General features: G+C 43.9%; 1 protein-coding gene across 1 annotated transcript; it reads left to right on the forward strand.

Moving 5' to 3' along the window:
• Nucleotides 1-110: 110 nt before the first annotated feature.
• On the forward strand, nt 111-19,311 carry LOC137669939 (amine sulfotransferase-like). Its single transcript, XM_068412426.1, has 7 exons — nt 111-146; nt 11,350-11,519; nt 13,414-13,622; nt 16,722-16,848; nt 17,449-17,543; nt 18,462-18,642; nt 19,187-19,311. The coding sequence occupies exons 2-7, from the start codon at nt 11,381-11,383 to the stop codon at nt 19,309-19,311; spliced, it is 876 nt and encodes a 291-aa protein (XP_068268527.1). The 5' UTR covers nt 111-146; nt 11,350-11,380.
• The last annotated feature ends 1,387 nt before the right edge of the window (nt 19,312-20,698 follow it).

The following is a 20,698-nucleotide window of genomic DNA, read 5'->3' on the forward strand; positions in this document are numbered from 1 at the left end:
CGAGCCAACCAGCACTGTGTCCACGAGTTCACATCTCAGTTAAAAAGGAAATGTGACGTCTCACGCATCTCTAGAGTTACTCACATTCACTGAGCTCGGAAGCAGTAGCACACGTCTCTGTGGGCACCGAAAGGAGAGCAGAGGAGGTAAGTATGCCTGAAATCATTAGAACGGTAGATCTGTGAGTCAAATGATACTCTATTTCCCTCTCAGTAAAATAATAATAACTGCACATAGACCTCTTTTGTAGACCATTTTGGCATGTACTGCCAGAAAGAGTTGCAGAGAACTAGGGGCTAGAGCTGGTCCGTGCTTGAGAGGAGGACGGCTGACCAGAGCAGGGTTAGCTCAGTGCAGATGTGGAAACTGGAGTCTCGCTTTGGCTTTTCTGTATCACTCAACAAAGAAATTGGAGTCGTACCTGTGAGATAATTAACTAAGTACAGTAAAAGTGTGTCGTCAGTGTGGATTTAGGAGATTAACTGGCAGGCACCTTTGTGTCTGCATTTGGAGACAGATTTTTGAGATGCGTTTTTGAGATGTGTAGCTGGCTCATACGAGCACACCTGAATGTTGGTTTTTTCTCCCATGATACACTAGATCGTGAATCAGCTTTCCAGGAAACAGAGCAAGGCTCTTTTTCCATGGTATATTTTTTCATGATGTATTCATACATCTGTAAGAAACAAGCAGTGTGATAACCTTTGTCTCAAAGTGATAAAAAACCTCATGTTTTTGACAGAACGAGATCAAGAAGCTTTCTGTATGCTCTGTCCCCTTTTTGTTTCCCACAAATTCCTGGCTCTTTCTCCCGTAACAGTTTTCACTCATTCTCCATATCTTTGCACTCTTCAGACTTCCCCAGCTTTGTTCTCACAACTTGATTTTAAAAGTGCATCATTACCTTGGTTCCTAAATGTGGGTTTTTCTCTGTTTAGAGCTCTGATTCGCTGGGGGTTGTTTCAGTCAGTGAAATGCAGGCTCCACCGTGAGGCTGAAACACCTCACAGGATTTGACATGGGCAGCGTCTGTCGCCATGAGGTGAGGCAGGCAGCCCCTCATCACACGCAGCCGCGGCTGCCCTCCCTTCCCCCCCCTTGCCCTCCCTATGGCCCACACCACTGGCACGGGTGGAGGGAGGGCAGCATAAGCACGGGGGTCGGTACTCCCAGGAAGGTGACATCCAGCTGCGGGTCTTTGGCAGTAGAACTGAGCTTGTGGATCCCCCAAAGCCAAAGATCTTTTTGTGGTCTAATGATATCAAGTGCGGGTATTAATCAGAGAAATTAAATTTGAAAGTAATCTCATAAAACTAAGGTATGTGTTTGTGTCGGGTGATATCCCGATGGTGAAGCAATGGCAAACACAGCAGCCACGTTGCAAGGGGAAGGCAGGGGACAGGAACCTAGGCAAAATTCCAGATAGGAACATCTTTCCAAACGTATTTTAACCTACATGAGACAGTGCTTGTGATATCCAACCCTGGAAGTGAACTCACTTACGTCACTTCTGCCATGGCTTGTACGTTGTCTAAGGGTAATAATAAATAGTTCATCTACAGAGCAGGGAGAGAGAGACTGGGATGTTAAGCTCACAAAAATCCATGGGTGTATCGTTCAGCTGAAAGACTGCAGGAGAGACATAGATCAAAACCTTCAAATCTTGATGCTTGTCCTGGTTTGGCCTAAACCAGGCCGATTTTCCTTTCAGTGATTTTTACTTTCAGCTAAGTCTCCTCTAAGTAACTGCACTTTCTGAAACTAACTGCATGTTTTTGCAGACAGTGTCTGCTTCCAGGACTGATAACGCTCGAAGTTTGTAGTTATCGCTGAGGCACCGGTAGGGATGTTGTGCAGTAAGGCTCTTGCTGTACTTTTTTCTTAGAGAAACCAAGGTCACCGCTGAATTCCTCACTGCTTACAAGTGAAAAGCCGAAGGGGGGTCGCAGCTGCAGCGGGGAGCAGACAGGGCAGGTGACCCAAAATTGACCAACGAGGGTATTCCATCCCATACACGTCATTCTCGGTATAAAGCGGGGGGATCACGAGGGTCTCGCGCCTCTTGCTCGCTCTTGCTTTTTTCTGCTATGGCCGGTGTCCAAGGAGGACTCTGTCTGTTTTCCTGCTGCCCCCGATCCTGATCTGTGCATCCCTGAATCCAGCTCTCGACCGTCGCTAGGCCCAGCCTGGGCCTTCCCGGAGCCTGCCCTGCAGTGCCGGTGGTGACGTTGCCGACATCGGGGGAGCTCGATCTTGGTTTTGTATATATATTTGTATATATTTGATTATTCCAATATTATTATTATACTCTTTTTTTTCATTATTATAGGTTTATTAAAACTGTTTTAACTTTCCAACCCGTAAGTCTCTCTCCCTTTTCCCTTTCCCTTTCCCTTCGGGTGGGGGGGGAGGGTTAACAGAGAGCGTCTGCTGCAGGTTTAATCGCCAGCCCAGCTTTAAACTGTGACAATGCTCCATTAGGCTCTGGCTCAGCTACAAGAGTCAGTCTCTCTCTTCGGTCTCTCTCTTACTCTTCCTGTATCTCCCCAAGTGTTTGCTCTTCCCTAGTCCCCACAACAATGATGATTAATGTCTTTTTCTGGCAAATATACGGCAATGGTGTTAATGAGACACAAGACAACAACCTCATAAAACCCGTAGTCATGTTTAAGAAAATACCACGTTCATGATTACCCATTCTAGTTTGCAGAAATCATGCTTACTATGGCAGAACCATTAGGAATGAGACAGAGAATAAGTAGAAGGAGGCAGAAATTGAAATAAGACATCATGAACAGAGTTTCAGTCACAAAATTCAGAATGAGAGCTTGGTAATTAGGTTAGCCCTGTTAAAGAGCTACTGACATTCCAAAGGAAAATCTACAGACACTCAGATCCAGAATTTTGCTGAAATGCCTTTTGCTAAAATTTGCCAGTACTGGATTCTTTCTTTGAATTACTCATTTGTTTGTTTGCTTTTTGGTTTCTGTGAGATGACAACCTGTCGTAGCAGAGTCCCACGACGCAGTCCACGAGAGGGCACGGAGTAAATGCACGCAGACCAATATGGTCGTTAAGCAAATCTCCTTTATTCGCGTATCTGAGGGTACATTTATACTATTTCACTACCGTGCACGCTCCGTGTGCGTGTCGTCTTAATCCTAATTGGTTAACATACCTTACATGTACTAATATGATTGGTGAGCATGCTTTGTCCACGCGCCTCTATATTAGTTCTGATTGGTTTATGCTAACAGGCCATACTATGCTGTCATGACATTCTTCTTGTATCAATCTTGTTTCGACTTCTACATATTTCGCTTGTCTCAGTAGCCAAGGTCCTTGCTCGTCGTTATGATTGGTCAGTTCATCACCACCTACTACCACCCCCTTGGACATGGCTCGTTCAGTACGTGACCATTGTCTCGTAGAAACCCCACAAATCCCCCTTTTTGTTTTTGAACGAGCCAGGTCTGATGGAACATTTTCAGCAATGCTTGCTTGATACAACTCATTGCACATCCCATTATTAGCAAGACAATTATTACAACAACCAACACAGTTATTCCCTGTACCAACAATTCCCTTACCCATCCTGTAATGCCTTTAGATTGTAACCAGTCCAGTAAGGGTGATGTTGATACAGTAAGTTTGTTCATGTTGTCCTTCAGTTGCCGAAGATGTTGGTGAATAGAAACAGAATGATCTGAAAGATTCATGCAACACATTCCTTCTACATCCTCACATCCATGCCCTTGAGCTAAAAGCAAAAAATCAATTGCAGCCCTATTTTGTAATACCGCATGTCTAATACTGTCAACATCAGTAGCTAAAGTTGAAAGTATCTCAGAGGTTATATTTAATTGTTTAGCTGTCCAACACCCTAGTGTTTTTGTTAGTTGTAACGCTTTCGCAGTCCCTATTGGCGCAAACAAAGCAGCAATGAAATTAGTAGGTCTGTCCCCGTATCGTACATTATCATTGCATCCTGGTCCCAGCGGTAATACCGCACGCTTTTTCCGAGAGGCTATGTAGTTCCATACTGTTTTGTTTACCAATTTTCCCACTGAAGGTCGAAACAGAGTAAGTTTCCCTAGGTAACATGGACCTCCAACTGGTCTACTAGGAATCCCTGGCCAGGCTCGATCACCACAGATTAAAAACAAGCCTCTTGGTAATTTCCGGCCTAACATGTTGTTTCCTTTCGTATCAGAATATCGACACTCCAATGGACGGAAGTAATTTTTCCCTGTTCCTGTATATAACTCATTTTTTGGAGATACATCTTGCACAGCATATAGTAGCGTATTGTCATCAATGCGAACATGAGCAATTGCCTTGTCACTTTTAAACATGACTGCTCCATAGGTAGGCCCTAAAGCACCTAATAAATCTAGCTCCTGTGGTTCTATCATAGTGTGATTAAGTGACATGATTATCTGTCCCTGCCACCAGGCAGTATAGTTGACACCTGGATTCATGAAGTTTGCACATTGACTAGCTGTTGTTGCACTCATTGTAGCAAGAGTAGGGTTTTGTATGTAGCCCTGAAAACTGATTGGATTAAAAACAGGAACACCTATCAGGCAAGTACAAAAAGGATCTCCAGGAGTTGCCATGGACAAGCAAAATGATTGTTGTCCAGTCGCATTTGCAATGGTAACCCAGATATTTTGTCTGATGTCTATCACCGCTTGCGCAATGGTCGAGATGTACAAGACCATCGCAACTGCTGTCGCTCCCAATCCTTGGGAGAAACTTCCCATGATCGTGGTATGTTAATTTTTTCTCCACACTGTATTTTGACCACACTTCCTGCCAATACAATTTGCTGCTCTAGCAAGCGTCTGTGTAACGTGCTAGCTATTTCAGCTATGTGAATTTGTTGATAATCGCCAATTCTCTGTGCCACATGAAGTGCTGGAGCATCAAATCTCCCAAGTGAATAAGCCTCTTTCTCTAATAACTGAATTGCCTGACTTTCTAATGAACTTTCTGCTCTAGCCCATCTAACACATACTACACACCAAAAATGTCTCCACCACGGCTCAGATGGTTGAATAACCCGCTACTTACTTTTCCCACATACATTACACTTTTTTAGAACCCGTGGTCTACAACCCTGTTTATGTCCATCACAGCCCCGTGCCAATTTTACTTCCTATTCAGCTGTTACACGTAAAGGTGGTAATGACGTGAAGATATCTTCAAGATTGCTCAACGATGATGTCGCAATCCCCAATCTCTTTAGGTATGGAGTCAATACTCTCAGTGCTCGGTGCTGTTCTCTCTGCCGGATCTCCGGATCTGGATTCCACCTCCACATATGGTTTAATGCACTTGACCGGAAACCACCGTACACCTGTGCCTGTAGAGACAGAAGCATAACCTCGACCCATTAGTAACAGTTCCCCTGGTCCCAACCACTCGTTAGTACCTGGATCCCTATACCACACTTTGCCCTTGTTTTGCACATAGCTTGCTCCCTGTCGAACTGCCTCCCAATGTATTACTATTGGGGGTCGCTCCTTATCTCCTGCTAGATGATTGAGTACATAAACAGCTTTTGCAAGTCTCTCAGAAGGTTCAGTCACCTCTCCCCCTTTTTGTTTTTGCAGAAGCTGTTTCAATGTACCATGAGCACGTTCCACAATCGCCTGACCCGTAGGCGAATGAGGAATCCCACTGACATGTGTAATACCCCATAGTTGACAAAATTGACGAAAAATCTGTGAACAGTATGCTGGCCCATTATCAGTCTTAATCTGTTGTGGAACCCCAAGACTCGCAAAGCAAGCAAGTAAATGTCGTTTGACATGACGACCAGTTTCCCCAGTTTGCGCTGTAGCCTATATCACATGTGAAAACGTTATCAATAGATACATGAACATATTTGAGCCTTCCAAATTCTGCAATGTGAGTAACATCCATTTGCCACAGTTGCAACGCACTCAACCCTCGAGGATTTACTCCTATTCCAATTCCCATGCCAATTTTCTGACAATTAGGACAAGCACTGACCAATTCGCGTGCTTGTGCCATGGTAAGCTGAAATTGTTTCGCTAACATTTTTGCTGATTGATGAAAGAATTGATGAGATAGGCGAGCTTGTTCAAATAAATTTGGTGAGACTTGTGTATAGGACACAAGTGTGTCAGCTTTATTATTGCCAATGCTCAAGCCTTGACCAAATTGATGACTATGAATGTGAGTGACAAAATAAGATACCACTCTGAGGTTTATTGCTTGATGCAACTGTAGCAAAATGGTGTGAAGTCGCATATTTTTCACTGGACGTATAAAAGCTCTTTCAATTCGATTTACAATGCCTGCGGCATAAAGAGAATCTGTTACAATATTTACAGGTGAATCCTTCCATTTTACAAAAACCTGGTATATTGCAAAAAGTTCAAGTGTCTGCAATGAGTCCTCAGACTGTCCTGAGAATTTGCAATGTTTCCACTGTCCATCCTCTTGCCAGGTAATAACTGCAGAGTGTGACCGTTTTCCTGCATCAGTAAAAACAGTTAGTCCAGATACAGGTATCTCTGATCTGATAGGTTGTTCTTCCCAATCCTGTTTGTAAATAAACTGTAGCTTTTTATCTTTTGGTAAATGTACCAACAATTGTCCAGTAAAGTCCTGTAAAGCCATTTGAAAAATAGTTGACTGATTTGTTAACCACTGTAGATATTCCTTCTTGATAGGTACATAGATAGAATCTGGATCCAGGCCATTAATTTCTGTAATTCTTTTACGCACTTTAACAATCAGTTGTGCTATTGCTTCCACTCTGGTACAGATTGTTGTCCTAGGATGAAAAGGTGGAAAAACCCATTCTATGATTTTAACAATTGGATTTAATTGAACTATTAAAGCTTTCAAATGTTTGTTTTCCAGTGATGTGTTTGCTATAATTGCTGAGAGTGGCTCATTTTCAGTAATGCGAGCCACATCCTGTGTTGCCACCTTGTGTGCAATTTTGTCTATAGCTGTCTGTTGATCTGCTGTGAGAGTACGGCTCACAGTGACATCAGGGTTTTGTCCAAGCAATGGCATCAATGGTGCAATATCATCATTTGTAATGCCACAAGTATTACGAACCCACTGCAATTCTCCTAACAATTTCTGAGCATCAGCCAATGTTGATATATCCACTTTTAGAGTGATTTTTTGAGGTCGTATTGTTTGCTTAGTTACCTCCCAGCCTAGGTATTTCCAAGGCTCCGATCTTTGTATTTTTTCAGGGGCAATTTTCAGTCCCCGTTGTTCTAGCATTTTTTCTAACACTGGTAACACAAATTCCACCTTCAAATCCTGACCAGCAATCAAAATATCATCCATATAATGATAAATCAAAAGGTTAGGAAACTTTTAGCGAAAAGGTTGTAAAGCCCATGCAACATATAATTGACACAATGTAGGAGAATTTTTCATACCTTGAGGTAAGACTACCCATTCATACCTTTTAGCAGGTTCCTGTTTGTTAATACTAGGAACAGTGAATGCAAATTTGGCACAATCATTTTCATGCAAAAATATTGTGAAAAAACAATCTTTTAAATCAATTACTAAAATTTGCCAACCTTCTGGAATCATGGTAGGAGTAGGTAGTCCAGGCTGTAATGCTCCCATTTCTTCCATAATATCATTTATGGCCCGCAAATCATGAAGCAATCGCCATTTGCCTGATTTTTTCGGAATAGTGAAAATTGGAGTATTGTAAGGACTTGTGGATGGTCTGATATGTCCTGCTTCTAGCTGTTCTTGGACTAACAGTTCAACCTGTTCCAGCCTGTCTGATCTAAGCGGCCACTGATCCACCCATACTGGTGTTTCAATTTTCCATTTTAAAGGTAGGACAGGCCCTTTTTCAGTGACCGCTCCTAAAAAGGCGTTACCAATTTTGCACCCAATTGTGTTAACACATCCCGTCCCACAAGAGATACTGGCACCCTCATAACATAGGGTCTAACATTCACACAGACTCCATCTGTAAATTGTAGCTGTACCGGTTGCTGACTCATCATTGGTAAAGTACAACCCCCAACTCCAGCTATTGCTACTGGAGCCGCTTGCACAGCCCAAGTGTGTGGCCAGTGTTGTTGTGCAATAATTGTAACATCAGCTCCTGTATCAATTAGCATAGAGATCTGTCTTTCTTCCCCGTACTGATTCCTTAATGTTACTCTTTCACGGGTTGGTTTCTCGTGATGTCAATAGCAAGATTAACCAATGCCTGTCCAGTTGATCCGAAACAACCCTCCCCCCTGTCTTTGTCTTACGCGTTCGGAACACAGCCCTTAAAGGGAACTAACTGAGCAATCTTTTGACCCTTTGGAATAAATACAGGTGGGGATAAGGTGTATACCATAGCACATATCTGTCTTGTATAATCTGCATCAATAACCCCTGGCAGTATAATTATTCTTTGTTTAGAAATAGATGATCGTCCAAGAAGTAACGCACTTAAACCATGTCCTAAAGGTCCTTTCATGTTAGTTAACACCACAGTTACTTGTTTGTCTGTTAAGTATATATCTAATTTTGCTTCCACATCCACTCCGGCACTTCCTCTTGTGGCCGTGGAGTGGCGGTCCAAGCACCCTGACTTGCTGTCTGCGCGCGCGGGCGCGGCGCGCTCGGCTGGAAGTTTCCCTGCACTCGTCTACACTCTGTTGTATTGTGATTTGACCTTTTGCAATTAGCAGACCACTTTCCAGATCCCTGTCTACAATCTCTTTTCAAATGTCCCATCTTTCCACATTTAAAGCACTTTTCCTTAGCCCTTGCTCCTGCTCCCAACAAAGGTTTCACTGTTGCTCCAACTACAGCAGCCATAACCTGAGCCTGTTCTACACCTAACATTCTGTCCACTGCTTCCAGCATAGCTGCAACACCTGCACCTCTCGGTAAATGTGCCAATGCCTTTCTAGTTTTCTCATTTGCATTATCATAAGCAAGAACATCCATTAATTTGTCTCTAGTTCTTTCATCTAAATCAGGCGTACTTCGCAAAGCTGCATACAGACGATCTATAAATTTACCATATGGTTCTCCTATCTGTTGAAAAACTCTGGTATACGCTTGTTGAACACCTTCACTAGGAACCGACATTAACGCTTGAAATGCTCCATCCTGAGCTGCTGCTAATGCCTCAACATTAAACTGCGCTTGCCAATTTACAGTAGCAAAAGGACCTTCTCCTAACAGCATTTGTGCTGTAATATTAAAAAGAGGTTCATCTCGACCCCTAGGTGTATTAGCTATTTTATGACAAGCACTAGTCCAGGCATTAAGAAAATGCAACATTTGAGAAGGAGACAACAACATAGACACTAATTGCCGAATATAATTTGCCGTAAGAAGGTTAGTTGTGAAAATATGTTTAAGCAAAGCCTGTGTATATTGAGAGCTCAAGCCATTCGACTGTATAGACTGACGCGCCTCTTTGATAATTTTCCAATCTAATGGTTGCCAAACATTTTTTCCTTCAGGACCCACACCTACATGCACATGATATGCCTGTGGAAATATAACTCCTTCTAATAACGCATCCCGAATGATCCCTTTCCATTGCACTCCTCCCCTCCCTTCTCCCCCTTCCCCCATACATGCAAACAGACGCCTTCCCTCTCCCACATTACCAGATGGATGCAGACCACCCTGACCACCCCCCCATCCCTGATCTAAAGGTGGAATAGGGAATTGAGGTAGTTGAGATTGTTGAGGTAGTTGTAAAGGAGGTTGAGGTGGTTGAGGTGGCCCCAATACTTGTCCCGAATACGGAGGAGGGTTTGGGGGAGATATAGTCACGTGTTCTGGTGCGTTGGCTGGACGGCGCTGCAATTCCTGTTTTAATTCTTCCAGTCGTCTACCAAGCTCTTCCATATCAAGTTCACGTCCATCTTCTGCAGCCTTTTGAGGTGGTAACGATCCTTTCTCTTTCAATCCATGCGACTGCAGAACTACTGGCTTTGGTGTCTCTGGAAATGGCGAATCCGGTAAATGTGGATACAGAGCAAATTCATTCTCCTTCTTGCTCTCCTGTTTAACCTCATCCATAGAAAGTTCAATGAGAGGAGGGGATTTTGGCCGACTCTCTTTGTCATCGTTTGCAGAGTCTGGACCTGCTTTTCGCTCCTCAGCTTGTGTCAGAGCTGTCTGTAGCCGTGACGGTAAAGGAGCTGCAACTGGCATTGCTACTGGGGCCCTTGGAACTATCTGTCCCGTAAACAGCGAGGGAGTAGCAGGCGAAGTAGCAACAGGCACTGAGGGAATAGCAGCAGGCGAGGGAGTCGCAGTAGCAGATGCCTGCGGTCCTAGAGCCATAAAAGCTGTGTGTGTAACTTCTCTCTCTGCTTTCATTTCTTTTAACACCTCACTTACTAATTTCCATGTAGTTGACAATTTTACTGCGTCCTTATCACCACTAGTTACCGCATCCCAGAGAGACGCACCAATCTTCTCCCATAAGGTCACTTCAAAAACATCATTAAAAGTCTCAAAAAGTCCTTTATCCTTTGCCCAGAACAGCAACTGCTTCAATACAGCTTCATCGTATTTAATTCCTCTCGTAGAGAAAATATGTTGGAGGAGTTTCACCACTGCCTCTTCTGTCTTAGTCAGGGTAGCCCCCATCTCCTCCCCAGCTGCCTGGGCAGCCCTACCCAGGTTTTTCCTCCGCTAGCGACAAATCTTGGGCTTACCGCATCCGTTCCTGCCGGTGCGAAAATCCAGTGCCGGGGCAGCACTCTACAGCTGGCTTCCTCTCGTCCCTTTCCTTTCGTGCCGTTGTCCGCTGCTTCTCCGCAGTCTCCGGCCGAAGGCCCCTGGTCCGGGGGAAGGGTCCCTGTTCGGGCGCCACTTGTCGTAGCAGAGTCCCACGACGCAGTCCACGAGAGGGCACGGAGTAAATGCACGCAGACCAATATGGTCGTTAAGCAAATCTCCTTTATTCGCGTATCTGAGGGTACATTTATACTATTTCACTACCGTGCACGCTCCGTGTGCGTGTCGTCTTAATCCTAATTGGTTAACATACCTTACATGTACTAATATGATTCGTGAGCATGCTTTGTCCACGCACCTCTATATTAGTTCTGATTGGTTTATGCTAACAGGCCATACTATGCTGTCATGACATTCTTCTTGTATCAATCTTGTTTCGACTTCTACATATTTCGCTTGTCTCAGTAGCCAAGGTCCTTGCTCGTCGTTATGATTGGTCAGTTCATCACCACCTACTACCACCCCCTTGGACATGGCTCGTTCAGTACGTGACCATTGTCTCGTAGAAACCCCACAACAACCAAGGAAAAAGATATAACTTTATATTTTTTATTGCAGATTATTCGCCTATAGGGGCAACAGATTAACAATGGAACCATCAAAAGAATATGTATTCAAATACAAAGGGGTTTATTTTGGTGTAAATACTTCACCTGAGTACGTAGCTACCCTGGAGGATTTTGAAATCAAAGATAGTGACATATTTATAACTACTTACCCAAAATCAGGTAAGAATGGAAGGGGAAAAAAATCTGCCTTTATTCATCCATCTAACTGCAGAAGTACCTAGGGTTGTTTGCTTTGCTTTTAGACCTGAATCATCTCTGAGTATGTGCAGTGTAGCATTAAGTACAGACCCTGCATAGCCATGGCCTGAACAGCCAGACACAAGGTTCCTGCTTATGTCCAACCAAATTGTTCTACCTCGTTCTTGGACTCAATCTTGTAGGTGTACTCAGAGCAAGCTACACACGAAACAAACTGACCTCCTGTGCCTCAAAATACACATTTTGTGTGTACAGTATTGGTAGGGCTGGGTGCATGAGGGTTGGAGATGATTGTGGGATATCTGGAATGATTTGTGGGCTCACATGGAAGGTGGTTTGGAGGTTGCTGCATCCAAATTACAACCAAGCAGGAACAGAGCAAACATGAGTCACTGATATATACCTCCTTTCAACGATAATAAAGTACTATTTACCTAAATAGCAATACAGGACACTAGTGTAGATGAATTCTGCATTCCTACTTCTAAAGCAAATGCAGCTGAGCAATCACCTGGCTCCACTGTCATCTTACATGAAATCTAAAGTCTTGACATGCCTAGACCTGTATGTTTAAATACTGGTTCACTTTATGCTCTAAAACTGGTCTCTCCGTTTTTCAAGACTGCATTTCTTCAGTGATTAGTAATTAATGACTTGAGCATGCATTAAGCAGTGATTTATGACTAAAGCCTTGACATGTCTGGTACCAATCTGTGCTTGTACTTTCAAGGCCTCTGCTATCCTCTTCTGTTTGTGCTCTTGGGAACCTCTGCCATTATCCTTTGGTTTACTTCTGCAGCCTTCAAGATGCAGCCTTTGCATAATATAACCAGAGTTTTGTTAACATACACCCTCTTCCTGGTGTCACTGAACATCTTGCTGGAATTCACTATTCCCTCAGGTATTCAGTGAAATACCTGGGGCAGAAAGACATTCTTGAGCGGAGCCCAGAGAGAGTGGCAGGGAGCACCATGTGTGGTTGTGGGGAAGGTAGATGTGATATGAGAAGCCTGTGGAGGTGTCATGGGTAACAGAGCGAGGGGACAGGGAGCCCAAGCAATGCTAGCTCATCGTCAGGCAGCATCGGGGTTAGCTGTCAAAGTAGGGGCAGAGAGGGAGGATGAGAAGGCAGTATTTCAGGGGTAAAGATGTTATGGCACTAAGATGAGCACAACTTTGCAAGAAGGAGTTTCGTGTTGCAAAGTGACAGGCTGCCCTGGGACAGGGAGGAGTTGGAAGATGATTTTGAGTTATGAATTGCACAGAATGTCATCTCTCTCTTTCACACCTTTTCCTCCATCCTGCCCCACCATCCTCTTGCTTCCTCGCCAGTTATTAATCTAAGGTGCCCCCTAATCCTTCTGTTGAATCTCTACCACAGCGCAAAAAAATTGTCCAGGTTGATTATGCCAAGCAGCACAAGACAATCAACACAGCTGTGAAATCACTGAGTATTGTTCCTCTGAATCCTAGGGCTATTTCTCTTTCTTGCCCTGTGACTCAATATGAGATATTTTCAGGTGGTGACCCACAGAGATGCAGCAATTCATGTTGCCACAAGAGGGTGAGGATAGACATAACTTGTGTGGAAGTTGAGAATGTTGGGTGAAGGAACTGAAGGTTTAGTTACTGGCCATGGCTTTTCTGCAGGGACAAAAGAAAAATATGCTTCCCTTCTGCACTCAGCAGTCACCAAGACAGTGTTTGCTTTCTTCAGTATGTGAGGTTGCATTTATATTCACAAAGTGAAACTATTTATAGCTGGGCAGAGGCTCTGTTTATGACAATATACTATCTTTACTTAAAAAAAAAAAAAACCTCAAGCAAGGTTCAAATAAAAAGGTTTCCTTCTCAGGAACTGTGTGGACTCAGAACATTTTGAGCTTAATAATTCATGAAGGCCACCGTAATGGAACAGAAAATGTGAAGACCATAGACAGAATCCCATGGCTGGAATACAATATACAAAATGCGGATTATGCAGCTCTTCCTCTGCCTCGTGTTTTTGCCACCCACCTGCCTTACTACTTAGTTCCAAGAGACCTGAGAAAGAAAAGAGGACGTGTAAGTGATGTTATTTTTGCAATTTCCTTAAAACCAATCATGCCAATTTACCTCAGGGAGTTGGTCCAAATCCTACCTTTTTCCTCTTTCAGTTCCCCATGTCTCGGTATAAACACCACCTGCTTCATCTATGTGGGAGAGTTCAGGCACCTTCTAAAGCCCTTTTCTTCTTTTTCCTTTTGCCAAATCTCTCAGCACTGACACTGTTAGAGAGAGAGGTGGTGCATCTCAGGAGGATCTGCCAGGGTCAAAGACTTGCACTGATTTTTTCCCCTTGTGAAAGCGCCCGATTCCACCGAAGTTAAAGGTCTGAAAAAAGGTCTCCCACACTGAAAACATAAGTAGGGTGGGACTATAATAGGTAGAGAAGGAATGTGAGAACTGCCTTTTCTTGCTCCGCGCTGCTGTGAGTTTCAGAATAGGACTCTCCATCATGAACTGTGCCATAGCTCAAGGCTTCTCTCCCATGGAAAATGTCTCCTTAGAGAAGGTCTAACCAGGCTACTACATTTTGACCCTGTCCCTCACAACACCCTTGTCTCTAAATTGGAGAGATGAAGACTTGACAGACGGACCACTCGGTGGATAGGACTTGGCTTGATGGTCACACTCAAAGAGCTGCAGTCAACGGCTCGATGTCCAAGCGGAGAGCAGTGACGAGTGGCGTTCCTCAGGGGTTGGTATTGAGACCAACACTGTTTAACATCTTTGTTGGAGACATGGACAGTGAGATTAAGTGCGCTCTCAGCAAGTTTGCCGATAACACCAAGCTGTGTGGTGCGGTCGACATGCTGGAGGGAAGGGATGCCATCCAGAGGCACCTTGACAGGCTTGAGAAGTGGGCCTGTGCAAACTGCATGAAATTCAACAAGGCCAAGCGCAAGTTCTTGCACATGGGTCAGGGCAATCCCAGGCACAAATACAGGCTGGGCGGAGAATGGATTGAGAGCAGCCCTGAGGAGAAGCAATTGGAGGTGATGATTGACGAGAAGCTCAACATGAGCCAGCAGGTCAAGGGAAGTGATTCTGCCCCTCTGCTCTGCTCTTGTGAGATCCACCTGGAGTATTACATCCAGTTCTGGGGGCCTCAACATAAGAAAGACATGGAGCTGTTGAAACAAGTCCAGACAAGGGCCACGAAGACGATCAGAGGGCTGGAGCACCTCTCCTATCAAGACAGGCGGAGAGAGTTGGGGTTGTTCAGCCTGGAGAAGAGAAGGCTCCAGGGAGACCTTCTAGCAGCCTTCCAGTACATGAAGGGGGCCTACAGGAAAGATGGAGGGGGACTTTTTACAAGGGCATGTAGTGATAGGATGAGGGAGGAAGGTTTTAAACTGAAAGAGAGTAGATTGAGATTAGACAGTAGGAAGAAATTCTTGACTGTGAGGGTGGTCAGACACTGGCACAGGTTGCCAAGAGAAGCTGTGGATGCCCCCTCCCTGGCAGTGTTCAAGGCCAGGTTGGATGGGGCTTTGAGCAACTGGGTCTAGTGGAAGGTGTCCCTGACCATGGCAGGGGGGTTGAAACTACAGGATCTTTATGATCCCTTCCAACCAAAACCATTCTTTGATTCTATGATTAACACTCACTGACAGAACATGGACATGGAGGCAAGTCTGAAGATGTATATGGGATGTATACTTCTAAAAGCACACCAGGAACTGCCTTAGCCGCCTTACAGCAAATGGTTACTTTGCTCCCTGGCAAAGGATCTCGTACTTCTGCTAGTCTTTCTTACAATGGTCCCAATGGCTTCTGCCCCTTCCATCCTTATTTTTGATGTAGGGTTCCACACGGCTGAGTGAGAGCAGAGCTGTGGCAGAGCTCTGCCTGCAGCAGCTATGGAGGCAAGCTCTTAGTGCTGCTGTTACCTTCTTCACAGATAGAAGTGTAATGGGAAACTGCAGTGTGTTCACCATTCCCTTCACAGTACCAGTGAAATCTGGAAGAGAAAGTTCACATGCAGAAGATTTGAAACCCAAATGATGCCAAACAAAGAAGGAGAAAATTGCCTGAAATCACCCAGAGCACGCATGTCAGAAAACATGGAAATTATTGTGGTTTCAGAAGAATATTGCTTGTTGGGGAGGGGATCTTTTCCACCTCTGCTTGAAAATGTCACTCAGGTCGTTGATATTTTCTATTAAATCATAGAATAACTTCTTCTGTGATTTCAGGTCAGAGCTCTTGAACTAGGCATTTATTGAGTTTTCCTGCAATGCGTTTAGGAATCCTTATTTTATATACCTTGGAAATAACGGTTTTGGTTTTGCTGAAGATAATCAGACAAATTTTCAATTAGGCAGGAATCAAAAGTAGTCATTTTACCCAGTTAGAAGGGCAGTCTGAGAACATGATTCTTCTGTCTCTCTCTGCAAACAGCTGTAACCTCGTAAGGGTGACATGCCAGGCTGTATTTTCTCTCCCTAATCAGACATTCAGTGTTAAGGAGCAGAAACTTAGTAGAAGCTGGCACATGCTGCCAGTTGAGAGGCAGAAGGCTGCCCATCTCACTGGTGGTGCCTGGTCTGTGCCTGAGGCAGCAGCTCTCATGTGGTCAGGGGCCAGCAGGAGCCACAATAACCCTTGCCAATAACAGCTCCTTCTTTTAAGATGTCAGGGCTCCCTCTTACCTGCCATTCAAAATCTGCCTGTGTGCTGCCTCTGCCACTGGCACCACAGGCCAGGGAGTTGAGGTCACAGAGTACTGATGCTGTCAACACTACCAAAGCCAGGATTTACAAGGAATTCTTCTTCATTTCATCGTGACCGTACACAGAAATGGGAAGCTGAAGCAACCTAAGAATTTGCTAGTGCTGTTATTGCAACCTGCCTTGCGCAAGCGAACAGTGTTATCAAAGCCTGTAACGCTGATGACGTGAAGAGAGTCAGCCGCAGGCACTGAACGACTGCAACTACAGGAACACACTACCTATAAACAAATTGACAGCGCTACATTATCCATAACTGCCCTAATGCTATTGTCACCTTCAAATTGTTTTCACGCATTTTTAGCGGGACCTGTATGGAAAAATGCACTGATGGTAGGGTAATGGAGTCTTTAACATCTCTGAGACGAGTCATCGTCTTATTTTGCAGATCATCTATGTTTCCAGGAACCCTAAGGATGTTATGGTTTCTTACTACCACTTCTCCAAATTCTTCCCCATAGCAGAGGAAGTACCAGATTTTAATCTTTTTATGGAGCGATTTTTGGCTGGCAAAGGTAGGCTTTTTTTTTTTTTTTTTTTACTAAGGAGACCAAATCCCATTTCATGACCTCAGATTGAAGGGAGATGAATTGTATCAATAAATATCAGTTACCAGAATCCTCAGCTATGCAGTAATCTGAACCCAAAGCTGCAGAGGCTGTCTGAGCTTGACACCATTTTCTGATGAAAGCTGGTCCAAAGGGAGTAGCATAGTTATGGCTTTGCTGCTCCCCAACATGTAAGCTGCTTATTTTTTCTGAGTTGGATGCTGATTCAGAATATAAACATTATGACTGAAAATCTCTTTATGCTTTCTGCACGTGGTTAGTGGAGGTGAACCCACAAGAACAGGCACTGTACAGCAAAGACAGAGAAGCAGTTTTTTGCTTCTGCCAGTATTAGTTCAGATTACGAGAAACAAAAGGGGATTTGCCACATTAGCTCGGAGAATTGTCACAAAGACTGTGAGCATGCATCCCTCAAATTATCAAAAAACACTATTGAAAAAAAAAACATTTCAAAGACCTAAACGACTGATAATTTTACTGGTTTTCCTGCTAGCTGTTAATAGTGTTTCTCTTTATTTTTTTGTTTTAATAATTTCCCTTGCTAAGTTGCTCCCAGTTCGTGGCTGGATCACGTTACAGGCTGGTACAGTCATGCAGAGGATTTCAATATACTCTTCCTTACCTATGAAGAAATGAAAAAGGTAAGGTAAACTAGTATCACTGTATTCAAGATATTCTCTTCCTATATTGAGGTCACTTTCAGACAGCTCTTTATAATTACACTTGATATTGGAAAGCGCTTAATCCAATGCAGAGTATGCTCAAATTGAGACTTCTGAGAGGATGAAGTCATTTGTCTCATTGGTTCAAGGTCTTCTCAATCAGTAGACAATTGTTAGGCAAAACACTTTCCAGTATGACAGAAGTTATCTTCTCTGGCACCCCAAAAAACCCTTTCTGAAATCGTACAGAACAAGACTTTCACAAGTATATTCACCAGGAATGTTGTGCTCATAAGGACAGTTGCACTAAAGGAAGGAAGTGCTTAAGAGGCAGGCTTTGAAGCACATGAGGAGCTTTCAAATTGCTGACCAGAAGCTGCCTGCTTGGTGGCTGCCCACGCTTTTGTGCGGCTTCTCCTTTCTCCAGGGTGGCTGCCCTTTTCCTTGCAGGCAAGCCCCAGAGCACCCCAGCCATGGCAGCAAAGTCCACATCACATGTCTCCACATGGGTCCCTCAGCCTTCAGAGCCTGGGGTTGCTCAGGTTGAGTCCCTCACTAGGACAAGACAACTGACCACATCCCCATGGCTTGAGTGCCTTCTCAGTGACAGGTGCGATTCCAGGGGTGACTTTGCCAGGGCATCTAACATGAGATGCAGAGTGGGTTTGCAGCATGGGGAGCAGAACACAGAATTCCCCATCCCCAAGGGCACGCTGGTGCAGTGAGCTACAGCGTCACTGCTCTCCAGTGTTCAACTGATGCAAACGAGAGGATGCTCATGTAAAAATTATGGTCATTTTTGCATTCAGATGTATGTCCTTTATTATCCTGTATTCCACTGCTCTATGCATTTATTTCTTTGCATCATCAAGACTCTTCAAAGTCACATTATTGCAGGATCTCAGAAGTGCTGTGCTGAAGATCTGCAGCTTCATAGGCAAGGAGCTGAGCGAAGAGGAAGTGGACAGTGTTGTGAGACAGGCTACATTTGAGAGCATGAGAGAAGATCACAGGGCAAATTATAAGGACCTGCCAGGTGGCCTCGTACCGAAAAACGACGGTAGATTTCTACGAAAAGGTAAAGTGGAAGCAGTCCAATGCAACAACTATTTGATCCCACACTTCTTGGTGTGAGATGAACCTAGGATTTCTGGTCTCAGCTGCAATGCCCCGTTTGCAGAGGGAGAGTTTGGGTTAGTGGGAAATTAAATTTATAAGAGCAATTTTATTGCCATGGCATCTGTGATTTTACCATATTGTCCTGGGTATAACAAAACAGTAATGTTTTACTGATTGTAATGCAAGTTGTAGCCAGGGCTGTCAGATACAGGAAAGGATTTAAGGGTTGTACCAAGCCAGGGGTAAGATAATACTTTTTTTTTTTTTTTTACTCTTACCTTTCAAGGGAAGAGTCACCTTGACTGTGTGAGCATAGACCTTCTTGATCAACTACACTCTGAGTCCATACATGGCATCCCTGGGCTCCTGGACATTGCTAAGATATCCTAATGCTCAGTGTAGCAGGAGACCTCCAAGGATTACGAGAGGCATTGCTTTTTGCAGTGGGCTTCAGAGATTTGCATGTTCTGCTTCTCACCTCCCTTTGCTGTCTTTTTCCTCAGGCACTGTTGGAGACTGGAAAAACATCATGACAGTGGCACAGAGTGAAAGATTTGATGAGGTTCTTAAAGAGAAAATGAAGACCCTGCCCATCAAATTCACCTGGGATATTAACGATGAAATGTAGGCTGGTTTGGGTTTCATCATCCTTTGGTGTTTGTACTGAAACAAAAAAAATCTCCAGATTTTTTTTCTATCAACAACTCAGAAAATATTTGCAAGTTCAACAACTCTACTTCTGACATGCATCTGGTCTATGATATATTCACCTTTGTAGGCAATAATGACGTTCATGTTGCTTGTAAAGGGACGTGCAACTCCTTCACATTTCTCAACTCTATCCATTGAAACTACTCACAAACTAGAGATGTAGTTCCTCCACTCCCCATGTACGCACTGTTAAGTCTCTGATACATCTCCAGCATTTCTTTCCCCTACCATGATCTTCCATCCCTTCCAGTACAGCCTCAGTCAGGAGGGCAGAGGGAAAGGACATGATCTGAGGAGGAAAAAGTTTGTTCCATCTTTTTTCCAGACACCGACCGCACTTCCCTAGCAGGAAAGGCAACTTTTGGACCCTCATCCCTGCTTATTGCTATGATCTCTATGTGATCAAACTATGGTGACTGCTTTTGATTGCTATTGAATCAATGTCCTAACAACCGCCCACAGCACAATACAACTTCTAATTTAAAAAACATTCCAAATAATCATTTTGATTTGACAAAGAGCGTCTAACCTTGGCTTTCCCATAAATTGTTTCAAAAATGTAAAATAGCCTTCCAATTCACATAATGGCTTTTTTTTTGTTTGCTTCTTTCAGTGGTCCCAAGGGACCAGCTCTTTCTTCTCATGTTCAGTCCACGTATTTTAGCCTTCTGAGGCATTTTTCCTGCTTTTTCCTGGACAGAATTACTTCATGCACTGCATAGTCAGCTGCTTCTATTAGGCAAAGATGACCTCATGTAATTAGCCGACAAGAAGAACGTTTCCATGTCCTTCAAATGTACAGCTGGACCATGTTTCCTTCTGGACCTTTGCATCCCTGATACCAAGAAACTAAATTATAAAAAGTCCCTTATGTGACTTACGTAACCACCTCATCCCCTGACCTCCTGGACTGAACTTCCCACAAGGGGACCAGTGACCTTTTCCACTTGTACATATTTACCTTGGCCACAGAAAAGGTAAAACTAGTTCAAAGTCAGGAGCGTAACACAGACCTTTCACTGAGTTTGCCATTAAGTACAAACAGAACTCCTGATTACACGTAGGAACTTGATCCTACCTTTGCAAGGTACTGAAGGGTAATTAAACAGCAACAACAAAAAGTATTATTTCAGGCACTCTCAGATTCTGCAACACAAGGGAAAGCATTTACATGACAGCTCCTTCTCTCAGGATCTAGGATCCAGGCACAGTCTCCTCCCTGGTCCAACAAGCTTTGAATTTATTTCAGCAACCACATAGTTTAAAAACTGGAGGTAGCCTGACAGTTTTAGGTCTCCTAGGAG

This window comes from Nyctibius grandis, chromosome 1 (assembly GCF_013368605.1).
Source record: "Nyctibius grandis isolate bNycGra1 chromosome 1, bNycGra1.pri, whole genome shotgun sequence".
NCBI lineage: Eukaryota > Metazoa > Chordata > Aves > Nyctibiiformes > Nyctibiidae > Nyctibius > Nyctibius grandis.